This window comes from Myotis lucifugus, unplaced genomic scaffold (genome assembly GCF_000147115.1).
Source record: "Myotis lucifugus unplaced genomic scaffold, Myoluc2.0 scaffold_93, whole genome shotgun sequence".
Taxonomy (NCBI): Eukaryota; Metazoa; Chordata; class Mammalia; order Chiroptera; family Vespertilionidae; genus Myotis; species Myotis lucifugus.
The window spans coordinates 1,198,115-1,224,203 of NW_005871141.1; the positions used below are offsets into that span (position 1 = coordinate 1,198,115).

The window sequence follows — 26,089 nt, forward strand, 5'->3', positions numbered from 1 at the left end:
CCAGTAGGGGGCGTGCAGGAGGCAGCCGATCAATGATGCTCTCTCATCATTGATGTTTCTATCTCTCCCTTCCTCTCTGAAATCAATAAAAATATATATATTTTAAAAAAGAGTAACTGAGGGTATAGATGACACATTAATAAATTAGCCTTAGACCCTAGGACTATTTTAAGTATTTGTAAATGGCTATGCCGGTTTTCTACACCTACGCGTACAGTGCTAATATTTTTGACTAGAGGCCTGTTGCAGGAAGATTCCTGCAGAATAGGGCTTCCTCCGGCCGATCTCACCACCAAGCCCCGCCGCCAGGCTGCACACAGGGGTCCCGCTGTCCAGGGCTGCACACGGGGGTCCCGCCACCCAGGGCTGCACACAGGGGCCCGGATGTGGCTCGCACTGGCCCGACCTGCCTGCAGTACACAAATTAGCCGCCATCTTTGTTGGTGGTTAATTTGCATATCACTCTGGTTGGCTGATGGGCATAGCGAAGGTATGGTCAATTAGCATCTTTGTCTTTTATTAGATAGGATTAGTATAACCATCTTTCTAGAATGTTTAGATCAAGTTGTTTTCTTCCTGTAATCTTCCTTGCCATCAGTCCATCTTAATTTACAAAAGAAAACAGTTCCACTGGACTTAGACTTCCTCCAGGGTCAGTGTGTCTGGCTGGACCTCGGCAGGTCTCAGTGGGCAGCGTCATTCTGCTGCATTCAGCCTAGGTAACATGGAAACTATTCACAGATACTCACCATGCCTCTTCTCTGTATCAAGCCATACTTCCAATGTTTCCTCATCTTGATCATCATTAATAATTAGAATAAATACCAATTAATCTGGCTTTGAGGTGTCATTTTATTTAGACCTTTTGGGGTGAATCTAAAACATATGGAAATCTAATAAGTGCAAAAGGCTTATGTTTATTTTATAACTATACATTTTTATGATTTTTTAATATAAATCCCTCCTACAAGATGTCAAATTTGTGAGGTTTACCATTATATCTCAGAGCTCATCATATAGTAATTATATAACTTTTCAATGAAAAATTATGAATAAGTAACTGAAATGAAAATGAACGAGTGATGAAATAATATTGTAAATCAACTCACAGTGCAGTTATTTTAATCTACAGAGAATTTTTCTTAATGGTTTTAGAAACAAGTTATTTTTAAGTTCACGTTTAGCTAAGACCATAAATAGATGGGTTACACAGACAGGATTCAGCTGGGTTTGAATTGGAAAGCCCATGAAAGTCATCATCTTCTCTTACTAGTTTCTTCTTTCTCCTCACCCTTTCATTATATCACCAACCCAACTTTTGTGCCCATATTAAATATTTTCTACCGTTATTATTTTATAAGATGTTCCATTCTAGTAGTGGTAGCATTATTTCTCCTGGACATTTTCTACCAATAATGATCATTCCCTCTTTGTTTCATTTGCACGTTATAATACTGTTGGTTAAAATTAAAACAGTCAGAGTTGTGAGGTGGAACCACAGTTAAAAATAAAAAACACTTTTAGTGTCAGCAGAATGCCATCATTTAAAATGAAGAAAACCGAAACTTTATTGCACAACTGAAGGTCACTGGCTTTCAGGAATAGATGGTGAATGGGCAAATCCTTTCATGTACCTGTTACTGGGAAATGGTAATGTAAACTATCATGACTGATATGCAAATGTTTTGAAGATTCATTGGCATAACTACATAATTCAGTTTCCTGATATTGACTCTAATTATGGAATGTAAAACAGAATGGTGTGATACAGAAATTGAAAGTATATTTATTTGAAAGTAAAACTGCAGATTACACAGTTGAGCAAAGGATAAAATGCCAAGTATATCCACAATTAAGTGCCATTCAATAACTTAATGCAAATCTTCCCACTTTTTTAGCATTCCTCTCAAATACCATGTTTAAAGAAGCCATCTAAGGCTTCAAAGAAATGTAATTGAGAAGTAGAATATGGCAGGGATCAGAGATATGCTTATTATGTTCAATCAAACAACAAATAAACAAATTCAGCATGATTCCTTCTTCTGCCTCCAGAACATTTATCAAAGTTCCAAGTTAACCACTTGAAGATTAGATTTTAATATTAGTGTTAAGATATCAAAGAGAATTGTAACTATCTTTTTGAAAGTATTTGCACCAAATAAAAATAACCATAGATACTTTGTCCTCCAACTGAAAGATAACTCTATGTGAATTTAGTCAAGTTTACTAGATAGAAGTTTCTATCAAGTAAATATTTTCATTTTTTAAATAATTTAACATTAAATTACTGTGCCAGAATTAGAACAAGGACATTTAAAATGGTTCTTAGGTCATCATTTTGGCTTTTTTGAAGAACAGCTATGACATAGTATTGATCATTAGGGATCAAGATGGATACCAGGTTCTCATGAGAAATATGTTTGTTGACCTTAATAAATCTTCAAGTGTGTAAATACAGAAATATTTGTACAGGCAGTTTTCTGCTGAATTACATTTTATCTATGCACATTCTTATACCACAGTATGTTTATAATAACTTATACTAAAGGTTTGATGTAATGGCAATCACATTTTTAATTGCTTCACAATGGTTATTTTCATATCTAGTTATTTAATCATCATTATCATTATCATGATTAATCTGCTTAAGTGTTTTGAAAACTTTTTGCTACTATAAATAATGTTGTAGTGGATAAAGCTTTTTGCTTAGAATATATTCCCATCAAAGGAATTACAAGTTTGAAAATACTTAAGGTTGTTGATAACTCCGTATTTTTTGAAGGAGCCAGAGAAAATTTCTGTGCTAGAAATATAAAAAAGAATCAGCAGTTAAACAGAATTCATACATCTAATTTAAAATAAGAGGTCGGCCCCTATTTGCTATCAGGTAATGTTGCAAAAGTTCTAAGTGGTTCATATTAGATTGGAAATATATTTCCTTAGTCATAGGTGTGTTACAATGTTCTCAACTGCATACAGAAGCAGATTTAACCTTTAATGCAGCTAAATCATACTAGTAAGAAATAACGGCTCTCATTGTGCTATTATGGATGCTTCTAAATGCTGAGTCCTTGCCCCTGCCTTTTACTCTTTCCTTCTCTCTGTTGTGAGTGTTTTCTGGGAGTGCCACCACTCTGAAACTTTTGGATGTAAGGTTCTAAGCTCCCAACTGTCTTCAACCTATTTGAGCAGTGGGGCTTGAAGAAAGGAAAAAGGGGTGGGAAGTGGGAAGAAGGTTGCTAGGAGACTGTGTGGAGCCTTCCAGGACTGGGTCCTTCCTAAAGCATCATGGGAGGAAGTCCAGAAAAGAGCGGAGAAGGAAAGGTAGACAGACTCTGCTAAATCAATGTGAAACAACAACAACAAACAGGCGTCATGAAGGAAAACTATGTAATCCAGGGAGCATATTGTCGTCAGGGGAAGCATCTTTTTGGTTTTATTGTTTTTCTGGAATATATAATATACTTTTAGATAATTCAAATGATATAAATCCAAAAATAAGGTAAAATGATTTTAATGAAATATGCCTATATGTTTGTCTTCTAGAAACTACAGGATGATTCCCTAGTAGAAAACCTACGTTTAGCTCAAGAGTATCAGCATTTGCAGATGGATTTCCTTGCAGAGAAGGACAATTATTTCTACCAATACGATCGACAGTTATCACTTAATGCTTCAATTAGAGATAAAAGAGAGGTAGGTTTTTAATTTTTTTAAAATAATGATTTACTGGACATATATAATATATAAAGTTAACAGGTGGTCAGCCATGGGGTTTTGATTCTGATGATGGTCCTGTATATGCCACCATATGGCATGTTTTCTTTTTGTAGAGTTCTGTGGTCTATTTTGTTAAGCCTTGGAAATTTGATTTTGAAAGGATACTCAGGGAAATTAAAAAAAAATAGTTTCTAATCCACCATTTTATACTACTTTGCTTTAAATGATTATGACCTGGAATACCAAATTTTTACATTTCATACATTTACATATTTTATAGACTTTTCATTTCAATTCTGTCTATAGGTAATGTCCCATGAGGCATCTCTAAGTCGTCTCATGATGTATGGGCTTCAACTTTTGGTTTCTATTTTCTTTGAAATATGGGGCCTAATTAGAAACTTGGAGAAATAATTGGTCTTCTTGGTTCCTGGAAATCACTGGGAATTCTAGTATATTCTGTGAAAATGAAAGTGGGAAAGGAAGACCTACAACATACCACAATGAAAAGGAGAGAGAATGCTTCATTACTGAAGTGTTAGGTGCACCCCGCTCCTCGATATCCTTCTCTGGACTCTCATGGAGCAGAAAAATTCTTTTTTTTTAAATCTTTGTTTCTTCCCAGAATTTAAATTTCAAAAATAGAGGCATGATTATTTTTAAAAAATGTATTTTTATTGATTTCAGAGAGGAAGGGAGAGGGAGAGAGATAGAAACATCAATGATGAGACAGTATCATTGATCAACTGCCTCCTGCACGCCCCCCACTGGGGATCGAGCCTGCAATCTGAGCCAGTGCCCTGACCAGGAATCAAACAGTGACTTCCTGGTTCATAGGTTGAAACTCAACCACTGAGCCACACCAGCCGGCCAAGGCATAATTATTTTTTAACAGTTTATCTAGCCATAAGAACCAGTAGACTCTAAGGGATCCTATGTCTTCTTGTTGTTACCATATTACTGTACTATAAATTAGCAGTTTAAGATTCCACACCACACTGGCCCCTCATTGTTATGGAATACTGAGAACACAGATGGCCAGGATTGAGTACAAACTGCACTGATACCAGCTCAGTGATCTTGGCAAGTAATTTACCTTTTCTGACTTTAGTTTTCTCATCGGGAAAATAAGATTTACCTCAGGAGAAAATTGATTAGGAATAAAAAAGATATATCCATGGTTACTTTAATACAGGGCTACCATGTGAGTATGAGTAGCCATTAAATTCACCTGGGCTGCCGCCCGTAAAGCCCCCTCTGGGTCTCATGCAGGTTCGTGCTTCCCAGTATATTGAGAAAAAGGGACTGTGTGTTTCTCTTAAGAATTTGTATTGAAGCAGTAACAGGATAAAGGCAGGTCAATGGGTAATTGTGTTTGGGGAAGAATAGAGAATACAGTTCTTTATACCCAAATCAGAGTGTCCTCAAACGGCCTGTCCATGGAGCCTCTGTCCATTCACTTCATGCATTTGACATTGTGATTGAGGTTAAACATGCTCTGTTTGTTACTGGGAATTGAGGAGGAGAAAAGCAGTTGCTCCGCTGTATTTCTTTTTCTAACCAGGAGGAAAAGAAAAAAATCATGGGTACTTGTTATCGGTTTGCATAGAATCCTTTGGTGACAAGTAAATATGTTAGCTACCTGTAGGAATAGTGAAAAATTCAAGCCTTGAAGAGAGATCGCTAACATAGTGTTTGCACGGTAAGAACAAAGTTGTCGTCATGTCACTTTGGGCTGAAAGCAAATCTTGGTTCAAGATCCAAGGAGTGAGGCCCCCGGATGAACAGACAGTGGGCGTGCGAGGGGCCTGGGTTTCGCTGGCGGGAGCCCTCGGACGGATCCCTTTTAGCGCACCTGTTTCAGGGGATCTTTCAAAGATTTATCTGTGCTTCCCCTCATTTTTCATTTCCGCCCTTCAGCGGTGAGGTCATCAGGTGCAGGCTGCCCTTGTCCGTGTCACCTCAGATCAATTTGCTGCAATGGACAGAGAGGCCTTATTGCTGCTGGGAGCCCTGTCAGTGAGAGATCGTATGTCACTGCGGCTAATGCACTGCTTACGCCGTGGAATTTGGCCATCAAACCTGCAAAAACCCTTCAATATTTTAGTCCATTTCCTTGAGATTGCAATGTTCCCCATGGTTCCAATCTTTTGACCAGCTTCGTTTTAGGCGTACAAAAGCACTGCTCCACCCTTACTCCCTTGCCAGGTAAAATGGGTCTCACTTTTAGGAATTTTTGTGTATCTTTTTCCTATTTTAGAGTAATTTCAATGCTTGCAAACATGCATTCCTTTTAGCATGGTAAATAATTATATTTTAAGTACTGTGCTTCTTAGGGAGTATTATCCTCTCTACAAACTACACATTTTTCATATTTCTGTGGGGTTTTTTTTACACCAAGAGTAGCAAATAAAATGTAATAGAGGAGTAAAACAAATTAAATATGAAAATAAGAATGTTAACACAATTTTGTATACAGGTGCCTTGAGTGTTAGAATGTTATCCTATCCCTTTTGGTGATAACATTAAGTCTGCTCCTTTGGAATGTGCTTCTTGATATTTTCCTACACCTTTAACATTTACAGTGATGGCTGTCTCCCCCTTTGAAAATCAGAAAGAAACAAAAACTGATTATGCAGAATTCTTGTCATGTCCATGGGTAATGACAGGATAGAATTCAGTCTAATACTTATCAGATCTCAAAATTTAAAGTAACACTAAAGAGGAAAGAAAAAAAAGGTCTCAAAACAGGTTGGACTTCTATGTGAAAATAGCCATTTTCATCAAAAGCTTTCCAATAAGTATTTTATATCTACTTCCTTTTTTAAAAGTCCGTGAATATGTTGGTAACATCCCCATGTGTTTGTCATAATCGCTACTTCAAGTTCTTCAAGCCTGCAAAGGAAGGTGAGCTAGGCAAGTCGATCTCTTCTGTTGACTGAAAACAAGGTCTCTTCCAAGACTGGTTAAAATGTATTTTTAATTCTTTTATAAACCACGTGTAAAGCTCAACTTTGCCTACTGCGGTTCCCAGCGCAATCTCACTAAGAGAATACAAATTATTACAGAGTCAGCCAGTGTTTAACAAGCACTTATGTAGACCAGGTATCTTTGCCATGCAATTTACAAGCATTATCTCTGTAATTTCCCTCAGTAATCCTGGAAAATGTTCTATTATTGTTATTATAATTGTCATCTCCAATGTAAGGCATGCAGCTGAGATTGAGTGTGTCATAAGGTCACCCAAGTAGAGGGAGACTGACTGAGAAGGGAAGTCTTTCATTGTATTGTTAATTATCTTGCATATATTCAAACTAGGCTTTGAGTGGTGATTTTTGTGTGCTTGTGTCAGTGTAAATAGAAAACGATGTCTTTGCTAGGAAAACCATAATTTTTGAAACACTTTTTGCCAACAACAGCTACTTAAAGATCCTGTCAGCATCTCTGCCTCCCTTTCTTAGGACATAGGTGTGTGTGCACATGCACACACACTCACACACACACATTTGTTCTAAAGGAGTTGCCCCACTTCCTAGACTGATAAGCTTGCATTCATCGCCTTCTGTCCCCATCCTTGGATGAACTGACTTTCAGGAGATCTCTGAAAAGCATTTGTAACCCCTGAGCCAGGAGTAGGTGTCTGGTCATCTATATTGTTTCACCTCAGTGAGTCTCCCTTCTATCCTCGGAACTCTCAATGTTTATTTCTAGCTAATGCTTTAGAAAGGTCAGTACCAGTTTCGAGGGAATAGTAGACTTATGTATTCTTTATGCAATTTTGGAGTTATGTAGCAAAAAGCTTTTTAATGTTAATACAGCAACACCTTAAAAGTGATGCATAGAGTGTGATGAGATCCCTGACATATCAAAGACATTCAAGGTGAATTTTTCATATAGAGATATATTATATATATACTAGAGGCCCGGTTCATGAATTCGTGCACTGGTAGGGTCTGGCCGGGCTGGCCCGATGGGGGCTGATCGGACCAGGCTGGCTGGGAGGAGGGGATGTGGCTGGTTGGCCTGCTGGCTCTACCCCTGATCGAGGTGGGGGGGCCAATCGGGGGCGGGGGCGGCCAGGGGGAGGGGCAGCAGGCAGTTGGGTGGGGCCAGTCAGGGCCACCGCAATGTGCTTCATAGCAACCAGTAGTTACATTTCTTTCGGTTGTTCCAGAGTTCCAGTCGCTTGGCATTTTTTATATATAGATGTATACACAAGTAAGTACAGACAGTCCTCGGGTTACATCATTGTTTCATGGTTATGTCTCCATCTCCCATTTATTTATATAAAAAAAAGTTCCGTCATTTTGACATATGTACATATGTGCTTTATGTTTTTTATTATTTATTTACCACAAGTAAAAGTCAGGAATTGTTATATTTCTTTTAAATTTTTTTTACTGTTTCACTTCATTACTGCTGTGTATGTGCTCCATGTGAGTGACATAGGTGCTTATGTAGGTGGGTTCCGACTTATGGTAAAAATCGCATTACGTCGTGCCATAGGAATGGATCTCCTACGTAACCCGAGGACCTACTGTATATGTAATATTTATAAATATATATATATACACACACATATATATATTAGAAGACTGATGCACAAAATTTGTGCAAGAGTAGGCCTTCATAGCCCTGGCTGCCTCAGCCCTCGCAGCCCTGGCTTCGTCCAGACCGTTGTTCCGCTGTTCGGCCATTTGGTCGATTTGCATATTACGCTTTTATTATTATAGATATGTAAGTAATATCTGTGATTCCCCACCGAAGGCTATTTTGTTCCCCAGGGGGTACTGTGGATATCTGGCAATGCCTGGAGACACTTTTGCTCATCACACCTGGGTAGGGTTGGGGTTGGGGTTGTGTGCAGTGCGCCTGGTATCTGATGGGTAGAGACCAGGGATGATGGTAAAAATCCTACAATGCACAGGGCAGCCCTCTCACACACATGCACACAGAGAAACACACACACACACACACACACACACACACACACGATTTCCATCCCAAACATGTCAATAGAGCTATGGTTAAAAAACCCTAGGGTAGAGAGAAAAGATTTGAACATAGAGATCTATATACACATATAGTATATATATGATATGTACATACATATATATAGTACAATGCATGCCATATCTCCTTTTTAAAGACTTAAGCTGCATTTGCATATTAAAAATTCTGAGAAATCCTATTTTAAGAAACCTGTTAGTTTTTTTAACCCTCACTTTCCTATTGTCCCTGGAACCCTTGCTTAGGAAACCTATTTAAAACTAAGTCATTAGTGGATTAAACCTTGGAAAATGTTATTCTATATAGAACAGGAAAAAAATTTATATCATAAATCGTACATTCAGAAAGTTTTGCTTACATATAACTTTGATAAAGAAGTAAAAGTGTTCTTTATATTATCTGTAAAATTCTAGAAAAACTTGGAATATTTTCAAATAAGTAGGTTATATTCTTAGGAATCCATACAGATTCAGAACCCTGACATTCCTTAATGCCACACTGTAGCTATAAAATGAAATAATAGTTTTTATTACTCAAAAGCCATTTAAAAATTACAATAAAGCAAGTAAAATGTTCATTGTATGCATCTTGTGTAATAGGTATATTTTCTACTTAGGCTTGTCTAATGCATGACTTACAACTGCAATTGATTTGCAATTCTGTGGGAGTATCAGTATAATGATTTTTTTAGTTTTGAACTCCACATATGCATCACAGTGACATAAACATTTGAGAAAACTGCTCTTGTAACCATCTTCCTCTTAATCTACAGAGCTGTATCTTATAATCATGTATTAACATAAATATTAATATGGAAAATGCATATTCATACACTAAATGTTTTCTTTAGGTCATTGGTTCTTTCTACAGAGTTCTGTTCATATTGAATATGAGGACGAATATCTATGGACAACTTATTTAATCTATCAGAGCTTCTGAAAAATGAAAATATCAATGTCTCCTGAGCAAGATTGTTGTAAAAATATATAGTAATAGTTAACATTTATGAGGCATACCACATGCTAGACATTTTACAAGCTTTTACATGTAATCTTATTTAATTTCCTTAACTCTATGAAACAGAAATATATATTTAAGTATAAAGCACCTAAATAGTTATTTCACCAAGTATATATTTTACACAGACAAGAAATAACTACTGATCATTGTTACCATTTTTTACATAAATATATGTCCCTTACTTCTTGTACCAAATCTTGGTGTGGCTGTTCTAATATAAGAAACATTAAATTGTTGATGCAGCCCGAGAACACAGGATGAATTGTGGGAGAGAGGACTGAAGCAGAGGGCAATAGTGACAGTCCGATAATCAGCTAGGAGAGCATGCAGATGCTCTAAGGCATAGAGCAGTGGGGCAACCCTTCATTGGCAGGTAAAGCTGACAGCAGGTCACAGGATAGAAAATCCTATGTACTCACGTATCTGTGAGCAGGCATGACGGGTAGATTTAGCAATGACACATGGGTTAGTTGCAGTTCTATCCAAATCTTATACTAAGAAACACCTACGAGAACATATGTATTTATAAAAAGATCCCATTCACAATAGTTATAGCAATAAAACATTTCCTAGAAATACCCTAACATGAAATTTCATTAGAGCTCTCATTAGAAATCTGTAAAAGTTTGAAAGAGTTAGAGAAGAAGACAGTAAAGACAACACATGCCATGACAAACAACACACAGTATGTAAATTTGGTGGGATCTGGCATCTTCGCAAAGAACCCACAATTACTTCAGTTATGACACAGCTAAAAAGGGATTTTTACGCCCCTGCTTCGAGAGGACATGTTTTGTGTAAAATGAAATGAGCTCTACTTCTCCATAGTCCGTGTACACCTGTATAAACCTGGTTTTCCTACTAAGGAAGGGGTTCCTCCATTTTTTGAGGTTAAGGAACTCATTAGCCACTAGCTCACAAGTGCTGTTTCTTCTGATTTCTTGAAGTAGACCTGAAAAAATTGACATGACCTCAAACGAGGAACATTTTACCAGTGCAATATGACACTTTACGTGTTTGTTAATAAGTGACTATGAAAAAATACTATGGACAGACAGTCCTTTTGTCAGCTGCAGGGCAACTCCCACAGCTCTGCTCTCAAAGTAATCCTGATGTAACAAGGTCTTTTTTTAAACCTCGTGTTCCATCCTAGCAAGTCGCTCACTAAAAAAAGAGTACACACAGCCAGCACATTATCTGAGAAAAGGAAAGAAATAATGCAATGAGTAACATAGTCTTAGAATTTTGTGAAGTTGTGTCAGTTATAAAATCACTTTCAAATGATTTCCTTTGGTGCTAGAAATCAGAATTGTGTGGTCTTTCAAGGAAAAATTCTCACTTTAAAGAAAGATGTATTCAATGTACTCCTAGGTTATTGAGAAAAGATAGAAAACAAAGCTGCTATCTGCACGCTGTGCATAGAAAAAGAGCAGAAATGTTATCTGTGAAGGCAGGACAGAATCCAGCTTGCTTGACTCTGTCGGAAGCATGCTACAGCAATCTTCTGATTCTAATATGAAGCTGTAGTAAGGATCATTGCACTAATGCATGAGGATTTGTGATAATGTTGCAGAAATTTTACTGTCAAAACTGAACTGCAGTGTAATGACTTTTGTTATCATGGTTTCTAATAACTATTCAGCATGAATTGACCCTACATATGTTTTGCTGCAATAATGTGTCAGTAACTCAAAAAGCTAAAAAGGAGATAAAAAACAGTCAACACAAATGCTATGTATGACTCCATGACAACCTTGCTCCATTCTTGCTATTAATATCATTAAAGCAATTATAGCAAAGACACTATGCAAGCTATAAGATCCCATGGAAACAAAAGCTTCGACGCGCTGTGGCAGTTCCAGCCAAGTACACCTGAGAAGTGCTAGTCACTGATGCCCCTTCCTACCTCCAGGTCTGTTACTCTCTGCTGTTGGGAGCCTTTGTTTGATGCGGTTCCTTTCCTGCCTCTACGATGTGTTTCTTCTCTCTTTCACAAGATAACGCTTTCCTTCCTTCTTTCTTTTTTTCTATGTCTTTGCATCTCTCCTTCTCTGCAGCATGTATTCACCTTAGCATTTCTTTATTGCAGTAAATAAGAGAAAATAAAATGGTTGCTAGTTATTACATACCTCTTACATGGCCGTCACCATGCTATGCATTTACCACATCTGTAAAGCATTGCACTCTGAACCTACCATCTCATAGTAGTCAGTTACAGAAAACACTATTGTTATGTTTTATCATTTAATTTATAGAATTCTATTCAGCAACTGGGAATTACCCATATTTCCTCAGGAAACTAAAGGCTACTGCCACGAGGTCCCACAGACTGAGGGGCTTAAACAACAGAAATGTGTTGTGTCTCCGTTCTGGAGGCTAGAAGTCCAAGACCAAGGTCGGGAGGGCTGGAGGAAGGATCTGACCAGGCCTCTCCTTGGCTTGTAGATGATCGCCTTCCCCTATGTCAGCGGTTCTCAACCTGTGGGTCGCGACCCCTTTGGGGATCGAACAACCCTTTCACAGGGGTCGCCTAAGACCGTCGGAAAAACACATATACAATTACATATTATTTTTGGAATTAATCACTATGCTTTAATTATGTTCAATTTGTAACAATGAAAATACATCCTGCATATCAGATATTTACATTACAATTCATAACAGTAGCAAAATTACAGTTATGAAGTAGCAACAAAAATAATTTTATGGTTGGGGGTCACCACAACATGAAGAACTGTATTAAAGGGTCGCGGCATTAGGAAGGTTGAGAACCACTGCCCTATGTCTTTCCATCTCTCTGTGTCTGTCCCAATTCCCTCTTGTGATACAGGCTCCAAGAACATTGGATTAGAGCCCACCCTAAGGACTCATTTTAACTTAATCATCTCTGTGAAGAGACTGTCTCCAGCCACATTCTGAGGTCCTGGGGCCTTCAGCATAAGTGTCTTAGGAAAGGGGACACAATAAGGCCCCTAACAGGTGCTGTGCTGTAACTCAAGGTCACACTACGTGTAAGCGGGAACCAGAACCTTGGACTCAGGCCATGGACTAGCTGCTACTCCACAGGTTCTCTCCTCTTCTCTTCTTCCCTGACCCACCTGTTATCCGTACATGGTGTGTCATTGTCTCTTTAAATGCAAACGTATTTTAATCATAAACACTTTGCAACACTTGTAATACTGGGGCGTGGGGGGCGGGGGCGAATGAGAAAGAACCTGAGTGCTGAGAAATAGGAACTCCTATTCCTAAAAGACCATGGGACTGGGACAGCAAGCCCGGCGGGGGTGGGGGGATAGTAACTCCACCGTCCCAGTATCCTCCTGTATCGGAAGCATGTGGGTGGAGGAATCCAGTGAATCCCCCATCAGGCTTGAAGCTCAGCTTATTAAGAGCAATTCTGCCAACCTGGATGGGGTCTTTCCTACCCGAAGAGCAAGGACTGGCTGTGGCTCTCATGGTATCTGGGGACAGTCCATCTGCAGGCGTTGCACGTGTGGCAAGAGCAGGCAGCAGGCCTGTGAGAGAGACCGGGCTGCCCCACATGAACAGCCAGCTGCTTGGGGCTTCTCTCTAGTGATGTCTCACCAAGTTTTAAATTTCAAGCATAAAGAAGTAACTCCAAAAAAATAGTGTCTAAATCGGAAAATATCACACTAACCTCAGAGTTACATTCTCAATATTTTATGACAGGAAGCAGTTAGAAAAAATGTCCACATAAACGTAAAGGGCAAATGAAAGCACCCTGGAAGGCCGCATCCAGGAAAATGATTGCTTATGTCATGGAAACAGAAAGATATTTTTGAATGAGCCAATGGACAAAATACAGCCGGTTTTAAACATCCAGATGGCCAGAGAGCATGGGGAACTGTTCCCACCTCCCTAAAACTATGTGCACACAAGTTAGAATGAGGTACAGTTTTAACTCTGTAAGAGATCAGAAAGACTGATTGTGCACAGTGATGGTGGGGAGTGTGTGGGAAAGGTATTCATTCATACAAGGTGAGTACTCTCATTTGTCCACAATGAAGATCACCAACCCACCTGCCTCCTCTCCATAGTAACTGTCTTCCTATTGAAACTCAGGTACTTCAGCTGCTAATATAGATAAGGCCCCTCCCCGTGCAGTCTGCACTCCATTCCCTTCCACCTTCTTATAGCCATCATTCATACAATTTCCCATCTATATATATAAAAGCCTAAGCAACTGTTATGACAGAACGGCCGGTTGCTATGACATGCACTGACCACCATCTATATATATAAAAGCCTAAGCAACCGTTATGACGGAACGACCAGTTGCTATGATGTGCACTGACCGCCAGGGGGCAGAAGTTCAACGCAGGAGCTGCCCCCAGCCCATAGGCCCCAATCACCAATGGGGCTTGCAGGCCAACCTCTTGGTCCCTCCCCAGCTGGCAGGCCCCATCAGGGCCGGGCCCCTGGGCTGGGATGGGTACCGGGGGTGGGTGGCAGCAGACATGGACCCTTTCCCAGCGGGTCTGGCTCCCTCCTCGGGCCGGTGGCCAACCTCCCAGTCACTCCCTCCATCCCTCCCCTAGGCTGGCAGGCCCCAATTGGCCTTCTGCAGTGGCAGTTGGCCCCTCCCCCTGGCCTGGAGGCCCCGATCACCTGATAGGGGCTGGGCCCCCGGCCTGGGATGGGGAACGGGGAGTAGGTGGTGGTGGATGTGGGCAGCGAGGGAGGAGGAGGGGGATAGGTGGGGAACTGTGTGGTGGCAGTGCTGACGGCAAGGGAAGGAGAAGGCAGTGGGGAGGGGAACCTGATTGTCCCTGATTGCTGGCCAGGCCTAGGGACCCCACCCATGTATGAATTTCATGCACTGGGCCTCTAGTTTTTTATATCCTCAGATTTTCCCTTTCCCTTGGCTTATTCCCATCAGTATTCTAACACACTGTAATATTTAACATCTCAAAATCTGTCTTTTAATTCCACATTCCCTAGAACCCTTTATTTTTTTGTTAAAAAACTTGGAATGAGTTATCCATCTGCATTTGCAGTCTTTCCCTCATCGTGTCTCATTCTCTTCTCTTTGCAGTACCACTGTGTCCATGTTTTCCACGATGTCAAATCCCGTACTGTATATCTGGCCTCATCTTGCCCAGTAGCTCCCCAGGATGTGATTACTGTTAGCCATTCTCCTGGAAGCATCATTTGCCTTGACCATGACACCGTGGTCTCTCTTCTTCCTCCCACCTCACTGGACACTCTACGTTCCTTTTACTAACAACTCTTATTCGGCTCAAATTCCAGTAGTTGGGGAACTCTATCCAGTGCTCAGTGGTAGGACCCATTCACATCCTCTCTTTAGGAGACACCTAAATATGGATAAATTACACAAGCATAATTTTGAGCAGAAGAAACCACAACGAGAGCACATACTGTACGATGTGTGTGTGCGTGTGTGTACTTAACCTATGCTGTTAGGAGGCAGGAGGGTATTGTCTTCGATGGGAAGTAGTGGCCATGGAGGACATCAAGGGGGGTTAGGAAATGCTGATGATGTTCTGCCTCCTGGCCTGGCGCATGTGCACATTGAGCTATATACTTAGGATGTGCCTGCTTCAACATATGTACCTCATACTCCAATTAAAGCTTAAAACCATCCAGGGACTTAGCACCCATTTCCTGCTCTGGCCTCACAGACTGCGTAAGCCACCCACTCCCCCCCCCCACACACACACACACCCCACTCTCTCACCTCACTCTGCTCTCAACAAAGGCTGTTTTTTGATCCTGGACCACCAGACCCAGGTCCTTGACATTTTAAGATCCTTATAGATGTACATCTCCCCCCATATTTCCTATACCTGGCTTCATCTTACCATTGAACTATCATATTAAAAGCCCTCCCCCCCCAGAGCAGGCATCCCAGAGGCCCTGAAGTTGTCCCGCAGCCACCCACTCGCATGTCACTTTATTTTCTTCATAGCACTTAACGTCTGATATTTCATTTTATGTTCATTTGTTCATGGTCTGTTTCTGCCAACTGAACATAAGCTTAATAAGAGTGAGGAACTTATTATCTTATTCACAACCATAACCCTAGCACCTAGAAAAGTGCCTGGCAAATATTTTTTCAATTACTCCATGATCGTTCCCAGTGGGGTGTCTAACAAATGTTTATGCTTACCACTGACAGCGCTTCTGCTTCTGGGAATTTGTAAGAAATAGTCGGAAAAGTCTGCAAAGATATATGTGTGATGATGTTGATTATAGTGCTGCTTATGAAAAGGGAAAACTTCAGCATATTTAATATACAATAGTATGGATTAGGTATAGAATTGGCTGAGTATACAATGGAGTATTATACAATCTTTAAAAGGAATGATATAAATAGTCTTGGTACATAATTTAATTGAAAAATCAAGCTATAATTGAGCATGTACTGTGTGATTTCTACTTTCTGTTCTCATCTGTAAGATATTTTATTACATTTATTTCTATATTCTAGTGTTGAGCCTGTGGATGATTTTCACTCTCTTCTTTATTCCGTTGTTTATTTTTAAAATATATTTTAATTGATTTTAGAGATGAAAGGAGAGGGAGAGAGAGATAGGAACATTAATGATGAGAGAGAACCATCGATGGGCTGCCGCCTGTACTCCCCTTACTGGGGATTGAGCCCACAACCCGGGCATGTACCCTGACCAGGGTCAAATCGTGACATTTTGTTTCATGGATCAACACTCAGTCACTGAGCCATGCTGGCTGGGATGCTTATTTTATTTGTAGGATGAACATTTATTATTTCATGATATAAAAATGTAAGTAACAAATAAACTATAAAAATTAATAAGGACTTTGAAATAAGAAGTGGACATTTCAAAGTAAATATCATGGGATTGTGAAAAATGTAGGACACCCAGAAGAAAAAGCTAGAAAGGTATTAGATAAAATCCCTAATGACCCCATATCCCACTGTAAGTTCTTTTCACTATACTTCATTTGTTTTAAAGTCTATGTAATTATCATTACAGAATGTGGGTTGTGTGTTATCATGAGGGTTTGTATTCTTCCTTACAGGATGTAATCTATTTTTATACGAGAGGAAGGTGGAACCTGCATGACAATCTGAATTAATGTTTAGAGAAAGAAAGGGGAAAAGCCTACAACATCCCTTAAAATATATACTTATAGATTTAAAATTTTTATTTCTTCTGGTGATGCCAGGCACACACTAAAGAAGTCAAAAAATATTCTTTCAGTTTGGGACACCTGCAGTCAGTGCAATTTGAGTGTGAATTCTGGGAAAGTCAGCAGCCAGCCTGTGTCCCCCAATCCTCTTCCCCTTCCACTGGACAAGGTGCTGTAGCTAGATGTATGTGACCGCCTAGCATAGGGGCGATGGCATCGTCTATCCCCCTAAATATTGTTGACCATGGGCTAAATGCTCTCTGCATTTAGTGATTTCCTTATGGGCATCATCTTCAGTTTCTTTTATTGCCTGAAACACTTTTCGGGGGCATAGCCTCATATTTTCTCTAAATTATTTGTGTTTGCTTGCTTTTTAACCATGTTTCTAAAATGTTGAATTCTCTGATTATAAAAATAATACATAACAGAAGGCAGAAGATTAGCAAAACACAAAAACGAGCAAACTTTATCTTTGCATTCATTAAAAAATTAGTATGGCAGGAGTGGGGAGAACTCCTTTGCGACTCCCCTGTGGAGTGCTGGCCATGTTCGTGGTAGCATCGTCTTATCGATTATATTCTCATAAGGCAAATTCCTTCCAGGTGTCTGTTTTGTGTGTTTATATCATTCCAACCTTTCACTTTTTCCCTTGTACGTAGACTGACCAAATACGTTTAGAATGACCTAGAGTGATGATGAGCACTCTCTAAATTACTTAGTGCAGGTCACCCAATAGCAGCTGACCGGTGGTCCCCGGGAACCAGCTGCTGGGAGCTACATCGACTTCCAATTGAAACTTCACTTATCCTTTAATTGAACATTCAAGCATGTTGTGCATCCACCCACCTGAAAATAATGTGGCTGAGGTCATATTTTTCCACGTTTGTCAATGGAAATGTGACGGAGCAGATTCCAAGACATCCTGAAAATAAGATGGATTGTCACTCTCATTTTTCCTTGTCTCTGTGGCCTGTAATGCTTCACAGAACAAGATTAAATGTGTCTGGCATGACTTGCTATTCAGAAAACCATGTTGGTGTTTCATAGAACCCACACTTTTCCAGGTGATTAAAATTTGATTGATCACTGCTTCTGATGTCTTTCCAGGAAACCCAGTAACCAAGTCCAATTTTTCAATATTTTTAATAATATGTAAATGTTTAGTCTTTTCCAAATTATTTTCATTGTATACTTACAGAGTCCTTAACATACTGCAAATACCCCTTCTCTGTTTTCTTATGGACAGTGGCTTTTCCTCTTCCTGTGATTTTCATATATAAACAGCGCTTTCTGTTTTTCTGTTAAAGGTCTACGTTGCGTATCCTTCCACCATGGCCATTTCACTCTGGTCAACAGTTGACAAATACTTTCTTCTCAAAGGCAGGGGTGAAGAAGCCATTGAACTCCAGCCTGTCTGCTGCTCTTCACTCAATAATTCACTATAATCAACCAAATATTGATGGAGCAGATACTATTGTTTCTTCTCCATCATTCACTATAGCTGTTTCTTTTCTAATCCTTTTCCCTAATTGATGTGAAGATTCTTGCTCATATTTATGGTGCTCTGTTGATAACAGCTCCTGTTCTATCTTTATAATGTGTATCTATGAATCTGTGCCATCTTTTCTTTCGCATTTTTCTTTAGTAATTAGAATTAATTTCAATTTAAACACTTTCCCTTTGCCTTTAATGCTGTAAAGATGTCCGAGTTTAACCAGTTTTGTCTTTTGCTATTTTTATTGCCCTTTTAATACGTAGCCAGATTAGGCTTCTTGCAGGAATCCTAACCTAACTAATAGGTCCATCCCTAAAGCCGTTGTCTTAATCTCTATTACTTCACTTTAGAGCATCTGCTGTGCTAGATGGAAGGATAAAACAGATGAAAAGATATGGACGGTGTTCACACTTAAGATGCCAGATAGTATACTTTTTAAAAAAATCTTGGTTTACCCTGGAATTTGTTGCGTTACCTCATTATCACATGCTTGAGAATTTACATCTACCATAACTTCTTCAACTATTTCATAGCAACAAAAATGAAAGCAAGGTAAATCCAATTACCTTTACACTAAGAATATTGTTTTCAAAGTGATAATGTCTCTGAATCACTTTGGCAGGAGAGATCTGGGTAAAATCCCCCATCCGGCATGTGATTTGGATCAGAGATTTCCACTAAATTGAGGCATAATATTCTGCTATAATACTCTATATCAGCGGTTCTCAACCTGTGGGTCGCCAACCTGTGGGTCACAACCCCTTTGGGGGTCGAACGACCCTTTCACAGGGGTCACCTAAGACCATCAGAAAACACATATATAATTACATATTGTTTTTGTGATTAATCACTATTCTTTAATTATGTTCAATTTGTAACAATGAAATTGGGGGTCACCACAACATGAGGAACTGTATTAAAGGGTCTCGGCATTAGGAAGGTTGAGAACCACTGCTCTATATAGATGCTACCATGGCAAGTCTTGAATATTTTGTAAAGGAAACACATCAGCAGTATTAATGATCTATAATTTATAGACCATCTAACATCACTTTTACTTGGTCATACATTTGAACATCTATGCATATTATCTAGGATTTTGCTTAAACAAAGCCACTTTGTGAGACCTGAATGCGCTGTCTCTCCTCATTCTAACCCCACTCACCCCATCTGTAATGGAATTCATGCTAAGATTTGATATTTAAAGTTTTCCACTTAAAGAGTTGCTCTACAGAAGTAGAATGAATGCTTAAATAGACAATATATGCTTTCATAAAGCCTTTTGAATTCATTTAATAAAATATGATAAATAGGTTTTTAGATTCTCTTCTATTCAACTTCAAAATAAGATCAAGTAGAGTATTTTGAATGATTAGTAAATTTAAAATAAAATTTCCAGATTACTTATTATTCAGGAAGTCAAAACTTAACAGAATATTCACTTTTGTTTACTATGTGTTTCATTGAGGGAAATTTTTTTTTATCAGATTTTAAGCTGAATTAAATATGCAATCATTAAATTGATCCATTTAAATACTTTCTTAATATTCACATTTTAGCAATAAAAACTTTACAATTCCAAATTCTGTCTAGTTTGGTGTTGAAAAGGAAGTGGGTAAAACATACTAGACATAATGTCACAGTACTAGATTATAAAAATGTAAGTTAAAATGGTAATTGTCACTAAAATTGAAGTAAGCCTGATAACTTAGCTGAAATATTTCCATGTTTTAATGGGCTGGAAATATTTTAAATAAATGGGTAACTTTTCTAGATTTTAGGACATATAATATTCTAGATGTTACCAAAGTGGAAGGTTTTTCTTCATAAATATTAAGAGTATGCAGAAATGTAGCAATTGATAGAATAGACCATCTTTATAGCACTGGGTTATGGGTTTAAGAAAGGAAATTTTTTGCTGCTTGTTGTTGGTTTTTACTTTGTTTTTAATGTCAGTACTGTTAAATTTTCTGCATTTTCTGCATCCACATATAACTTTTGACAGTACAATCAGCCCTTCACAATTAACCACAAGTTGAAAACAGTATTTTTGATCCAAGGTTGGGAACTGGCATTTGGGAATTCAGAAATGCTGCTCTCGATCTGCAGTGGGTTGAATCAGTGGATGAGAAACCCAGGGAGATAACAGGGAGTGGCCAGAGGGCGTAACTGGAGGGCTGACTTTATATTTTGAAAACAATTTGCTTGTAAGTGCACCCGTATAGTTCAAACTCGAGTTGTTCAAGGGTCAACTATAATGTACGAAGTTACTTTAAGAAACTAAAGACACTTGAGACTTTATAACTCATCCCAGACTTTACACAGAAGTAAACACCCATGTTGGGTCTTAGTAGAAGATGGACTTAGTAGAAGAGGAACACGCCTCAGAGAAAGGAGTGCATAAGCTTAGCCCAAAATATGGGAGAAGGGTGAATCAACAGGGCATTGCAGAAAAATAGTGGGCAGAAGGAGATGGTCATGGTATCCTAGAGAGAGAGAGAGAGAGAGAGAGAGAGAGAGAGAGAGAGAGAGAGAGAGCTGGACAACAGGGAAAGGTGGGTCAGAGACCTGGAAAGCTAACGGTAAATCAGGAAGGATTTATATGCTGGGTCTGAGAGCTTTGGGTTTCATTCCGCAGGCACTGGAAGCTATTGAAATAGTTGAAGCCTGATCTGATAATGGCATAACCACATGTATGTTTTAGAAAAATCACCCTCGAAGTGATAAGTGGATGGACCTGCAAGATTTGGGCTGGAGGCAAAAAGTCTACTTAGAAAGTGGTGGAATATTCCAGGTTAAGGGCAATGACAGACACTAACACAATGGCAATGTGAGGCAAGTGAAGGGTACAAACTGAGAAAATATTTCAGAGTAACAGGGACTTCGTGACTTGGAGGTGAGAGGTAAGATAGTAAAGTGGTCTGACACTCAGCATGTATGAATTCTTTCTATAGTGAAGGCATTATGCCCGTCACCAGAGGTATCTATCTATCTATCTATCTATCTATCTATCTATCTATCTATCTATCTATCTATCTATCTATCTTTGGTTTGGGTGATGGTGTAAATCTTAGGCCAAGTCACTCGAATAGCTCATATGGTTTAGGAGCAGGTTTCAGATAAAAAGAATGGGTTTCTGCCTGCATGTGCTGCATTTGAGAAACTGATGATGTAGAGTAAGCAGCTACCAAACTAGAATTCAGGTGAAATATTAAAGGTATTTAATATTTCTCTAAACGTGGGAGCCTTGACCTGCACTGGTTTGAGCATGCCTTTGAATCTTTTGTATCTGAATTTCTAAATATCATCTATTTACAATAAAAACTCTTAACACTTATGTTCTGGGTCTTCTTCTAAGTGTTGTGCATGTGTTACCACGTTTAATCTTCAAAATTGTGTGAGGTGATAGGTATTGTTGTCATACAAGGAGGAACAGGAAGGTAAAACCCTTTGTCCAAAGCCTCCAAGCTAGTCAGTGACAGGGTCAGCAGCTGACCCTGAGCAGCCTGGCCCGTCTGACCACTCCTCGATATCACCTCACGGAAAACATCACCCCCCCCGCCCCCCCCCATTCTCAGGATGTGTCAGCCTTTCAGGCATCTTTTGGAAAATAACTTCTAGTTTTACTTGTGCCTCCTTTTTCTATCCTTGCAGCAATTTAAAAACATTTGTACCTGGATGTTCAATGAGGACTGTTACTTCCAGAAATATAAGTACTTGATGGAAATAACTTTTCAGCACACAAATATGAGCAGGCACAGTTATTTTACATTATGCTCTGTTATATTCTTAAATAATTATATTTTAATATGCTATATTTTCCTAAAAATCAGTGAGTTGAACAGCAGTGGAAGTGAGGCATTCTGCATTTTATTGTCTCAGAAGATTTTAATTTGCTTCATTCAGTTCTGTACATCTATATTTTCAGACACTTACTTCAGCTGTAAGGAAACCCGAACAAATTAGAATATACAAGTAAGACATCAACTCACCTCTGACAAAACTCCTGGCATCTTGCCTGTATGAACACCTTTGTTTCAACTATCAAAGACTTGGGACACCCTCTAGGGACTATACTTATCCCCATGCAACTGGTTTACATTCTCCTTCTGTGTGACCTATATGTCAGTCTGTTTCTTTCTCCAACTGGAGCCCTCAACCATTTGAATCACTGTACTCCATATACCCCATCAATGAAGTCACAGTGCTTTTCTCCTGTTATCTGGGTGACATCAGACCTGTCCACGGTTTACAGGGGCTGGTGTGGGAGGATGGAGCAGATCCGCGGGGAACGCCACCCCGGTATGTGGACGATGGGAACGGAGGATCGTATGGATGGAAGCCCATGATTTTCAGGCTGATGTCCAGACAGCAGATGGCTTCAGACTCCTCTCATCCGGAACGCCAGCGCCTGCTCCAGTCACATGGCCCTCGCTAATATTTGTAGAGCATCTCTGTGGTCCCCAGTGCATGCACTTACTATTCTATTAGGCAGACATTACTCCCTTTGAAGCCGGATCACAGGGCCCCTGGGCTGCGTGGCGATCATTGACATTAATCACTATTTGTCCAGCCTTAGGCTGTGAGGTTCCCACGTACGCATCTCTCGGGGACGGACTTGTCAGTGGCCTGTTCACAGCGGCGCAGGAGAGAAATGGCTTGCCACGGGCAGGAGTTGCAGAACTAAGCAGCCCCTCTTCCTGCCCCAGCGCGTGTTAATAGTAGGCAGTCCACGCTGCTAACAAGTCGGAAGTCCCTGCTTCCCAGGGATGGATGGGACCACTGGTCTATGAGGGGCCGGCACCGGGACTTCCCTGTCACTTTCAAAACTGCACAGGCTGGCGCTGGATGGCAAGCAGTGGTCAGGGGAGCTGTTCACCTCAAGGCCAAGTAGTTCCTGAACATCACATGTGCTCTTTCCCTCCTCTGGCTTCGTTTCCTCTTGATCGATGTGAACCGGTGTGGATAGTGGTGCCTGGACTCGGAATGCGCCTCCTTTGAATACCAGCCCATACACGTTGCAGAAATAATAAAAAGAGCCTCTCTTTGCTCGTTTCATCAGCTTTGACTTCAAACTCTCTGCAGTGAACACCGTTCGCAGATAACTCAGATTTGTCATTGTGTCGCCCTCTCCGGGTGCTGGAGTTCTGAATTCACCTAAGTTGACAAAGAAATGAAATTGTGTAGCCTTTGTCTGGCGCGCCTGCCTGTTTATGATTTTGGGGATTATATCCATGTTCAGCATTAAATTCGTAGAATGAGCAAAATGTCAAACTTTGTTTACTAATTTTATACTTATCTGTTCTTTTAATATCCTGTCTTGGTTCTCTCGTTGTAACATAGATGAACCTAAAGTTTGCTAGAAACATTTGCCATTAGCTTCTTCTAAAAAAAAAATTAAATTTGAGGATAATCCTACCTCCGGAGCTTATTCTGTTCCTGGCCATTGACTGTGACAGTGGAAGGCTCATCTGAAAGCACCGGAGCGTCCCATCTAAAAGCATCAAACATATTACATTTCGGGAAAAAGCTAATTCAGATTGTTTAATTCTGGTAATATTGCCTCTGTCACCTTCAAAATCAAAATGTTCTTTTCTGTTATTATAAGGAAAACAACCAAATTGCTAAAAAACCCATTTGAATACACAGCTGCCTTATGTTGCATACTAATTTGATTAAAAACGCTCGTGCCCCGCCAGCATTTTCACACGGAGCACGTTGGTGAATTTAACAAAGACCGTTGTAAAAATATATCTGAGGCGGCGGCGCTGACCGGCGGCTGCGGCCATGACCACCGGCCCCCCGGACGGGGCAGGGAGCTCTCTGGCTGCGGTGGAAGGAGGCATGAAGCAGCCGTGGAGCCGGGTCTGCTTGCTCACTGCTTTGGGCACCGAGCCAACCTCATTGCAAATAACTGCATTAGTCAAGTGTATCGAAATTATTACAACGCAGCGTCCATCCCGTTACTGCTGTGGAAGCAGTTTCTGGATCTTCTTGTCATTAGAAAACATTTCTCTGAAGGGGGAGCGCCACATAAATTCAGGGCCAGTTGGGTTTATAGGAGAGTGGCCAGGGGACTTTGACAAGCGGCTGGATCTGTCCCTTCCCTTCTCTACAAGGAGGAGCCTGGGAAGGGCTCCTTGTCAGGATCTGACAAAGTGAGAAGACTTTCCAACCCCCATCCCTCCCCCGCCCCAGGGTGCCTCCATCCTGTGCTTTTCCGTTCACTTCTGCATTTCTTCCTCGAGATGCTTTTTATCCAGGGTTAGTATTTGTCTGCATTAGAACTGACTGGAACTTGGTTTCTCATAAGGAATGTGAGGAGCAAAAGCATTGCTAATAGAGATGGTAGGAATCTTACTCCACATCTTACAGGTGAGCCACCGGCCAGGTCTGCACACAGAAAAAGAAATGTCAGGTCTTTCCTGTTGACTCTTCTGTGAACTTATCCATCGACAAACACATTCTCCAGATGCCTCCTCGCTCTCCCACCATCAGACGTGCTGTTGTGGGGGGACTTTGGCTCCTTATCCCCCCGGTTGCTAAGTAGATATCAGATGTTTCTGACATGAACCGTCTTGACCATTTAGGCTTCCGAGTGGCCTCTGCATTGCGTGTTCGGGTTTGTTTTTGATTTTGGTTTTGGGAGTCGCCTGCGGTACTTTCCTCCTCATTCCATTTCTACCATCTAGAGACCCATTTCACTCCTATGTAGTCCAGGCTACTGGGTGCCACAAGTTATTCTTAGAATCTTATATTAAGAATTTCATTACCTATGATACAAAAATAATGATGTCTGAAATTTATCTTTCAAGACTATTCAATACCAATGAAAAGGTATTCACAAGCTATTTCAAACTCCAGAAATTTTCTATCATGACTTTCATGTATAGCATCAATGTGCCATTTGACCTCCAAAGTTAAACACACCTTAGAAAATATAACAAGATTATGTAAAAACAAGCCCAGCTATAGTTTTCTCAAAAATTACAGTGAATAAAATATTTAATTTTCCATCCAGGATTTATTTCATTTAAAAGTATCTGATAGGAAGTATGAATTAAACCAGTACAGAATGTTTATATAGTGTCTTTTTCCTTCAGGAAAATAATTCTGCTGAGAATGAACAGAATTCATTCTCTGATTCTTCCTATGCTGTCCTTTAATAAAGAGGGTGCAGCTTCTATATTTAAGTGAAAAATAAGCTTGCCTCAGTAGTATTTATCAACCACTCATCCTGTTAAACTCTGACACTTCCAAGAGTTTTTAAGAATAAATGCCCAATTAGGAGATTGTTAAATAAAATATAATGCCACTACACAGTTAAATATAAAAACAAATGACTTAAACTATAAATTCTAAGTTAACAGATACCATGGAAATTACTTTGATATAATGTAAATTGATATTATATCCAAAAACATAAAATCCTAAAAGTGTGATAACACTCAGGTTAAAATTTGTAGTTATATAATCATGCACTGTTTTAAAATTACATCAAATCAAATACATGTATTCATATCTGTGTTTGATATGTATGTGTATTTGGTAGGAAATGCAAGAAATTTTAAAGTTTATCATTGAGCTGTAGGATATTATTGATTTGTATCTTTATAAGTTCTCATAATTTCTAAATATTGTTTTACAACTTTGTATGCTTTCATAAGTTAAAAACACACTAAATTATTT

The 26,089-nt window shown here is 39.6% G+C and overlaps 1 protein-coding gene across 1 annotated transcript in view; it reads left to right on the forward strand.

The window, feature by feature from the left end:
• Positions 1-26,089, forward strand: part of CCDC178 (coiled-coil domain containing 178) — a 349,227-nt gene that overhangs the window by 271,144 nt on the left and 51,994 nt on the right. The window contains exon 21 of the mRNA XM_006091677.2: positions 3,547-3,696. Coding sequence (XP_006091739.2) covers positions 3,547-3,696 — 150 coding nt within the window. The remainder of the gene's footprint in view (positions 1-3,546; positions 3,697-26,089) is intronic.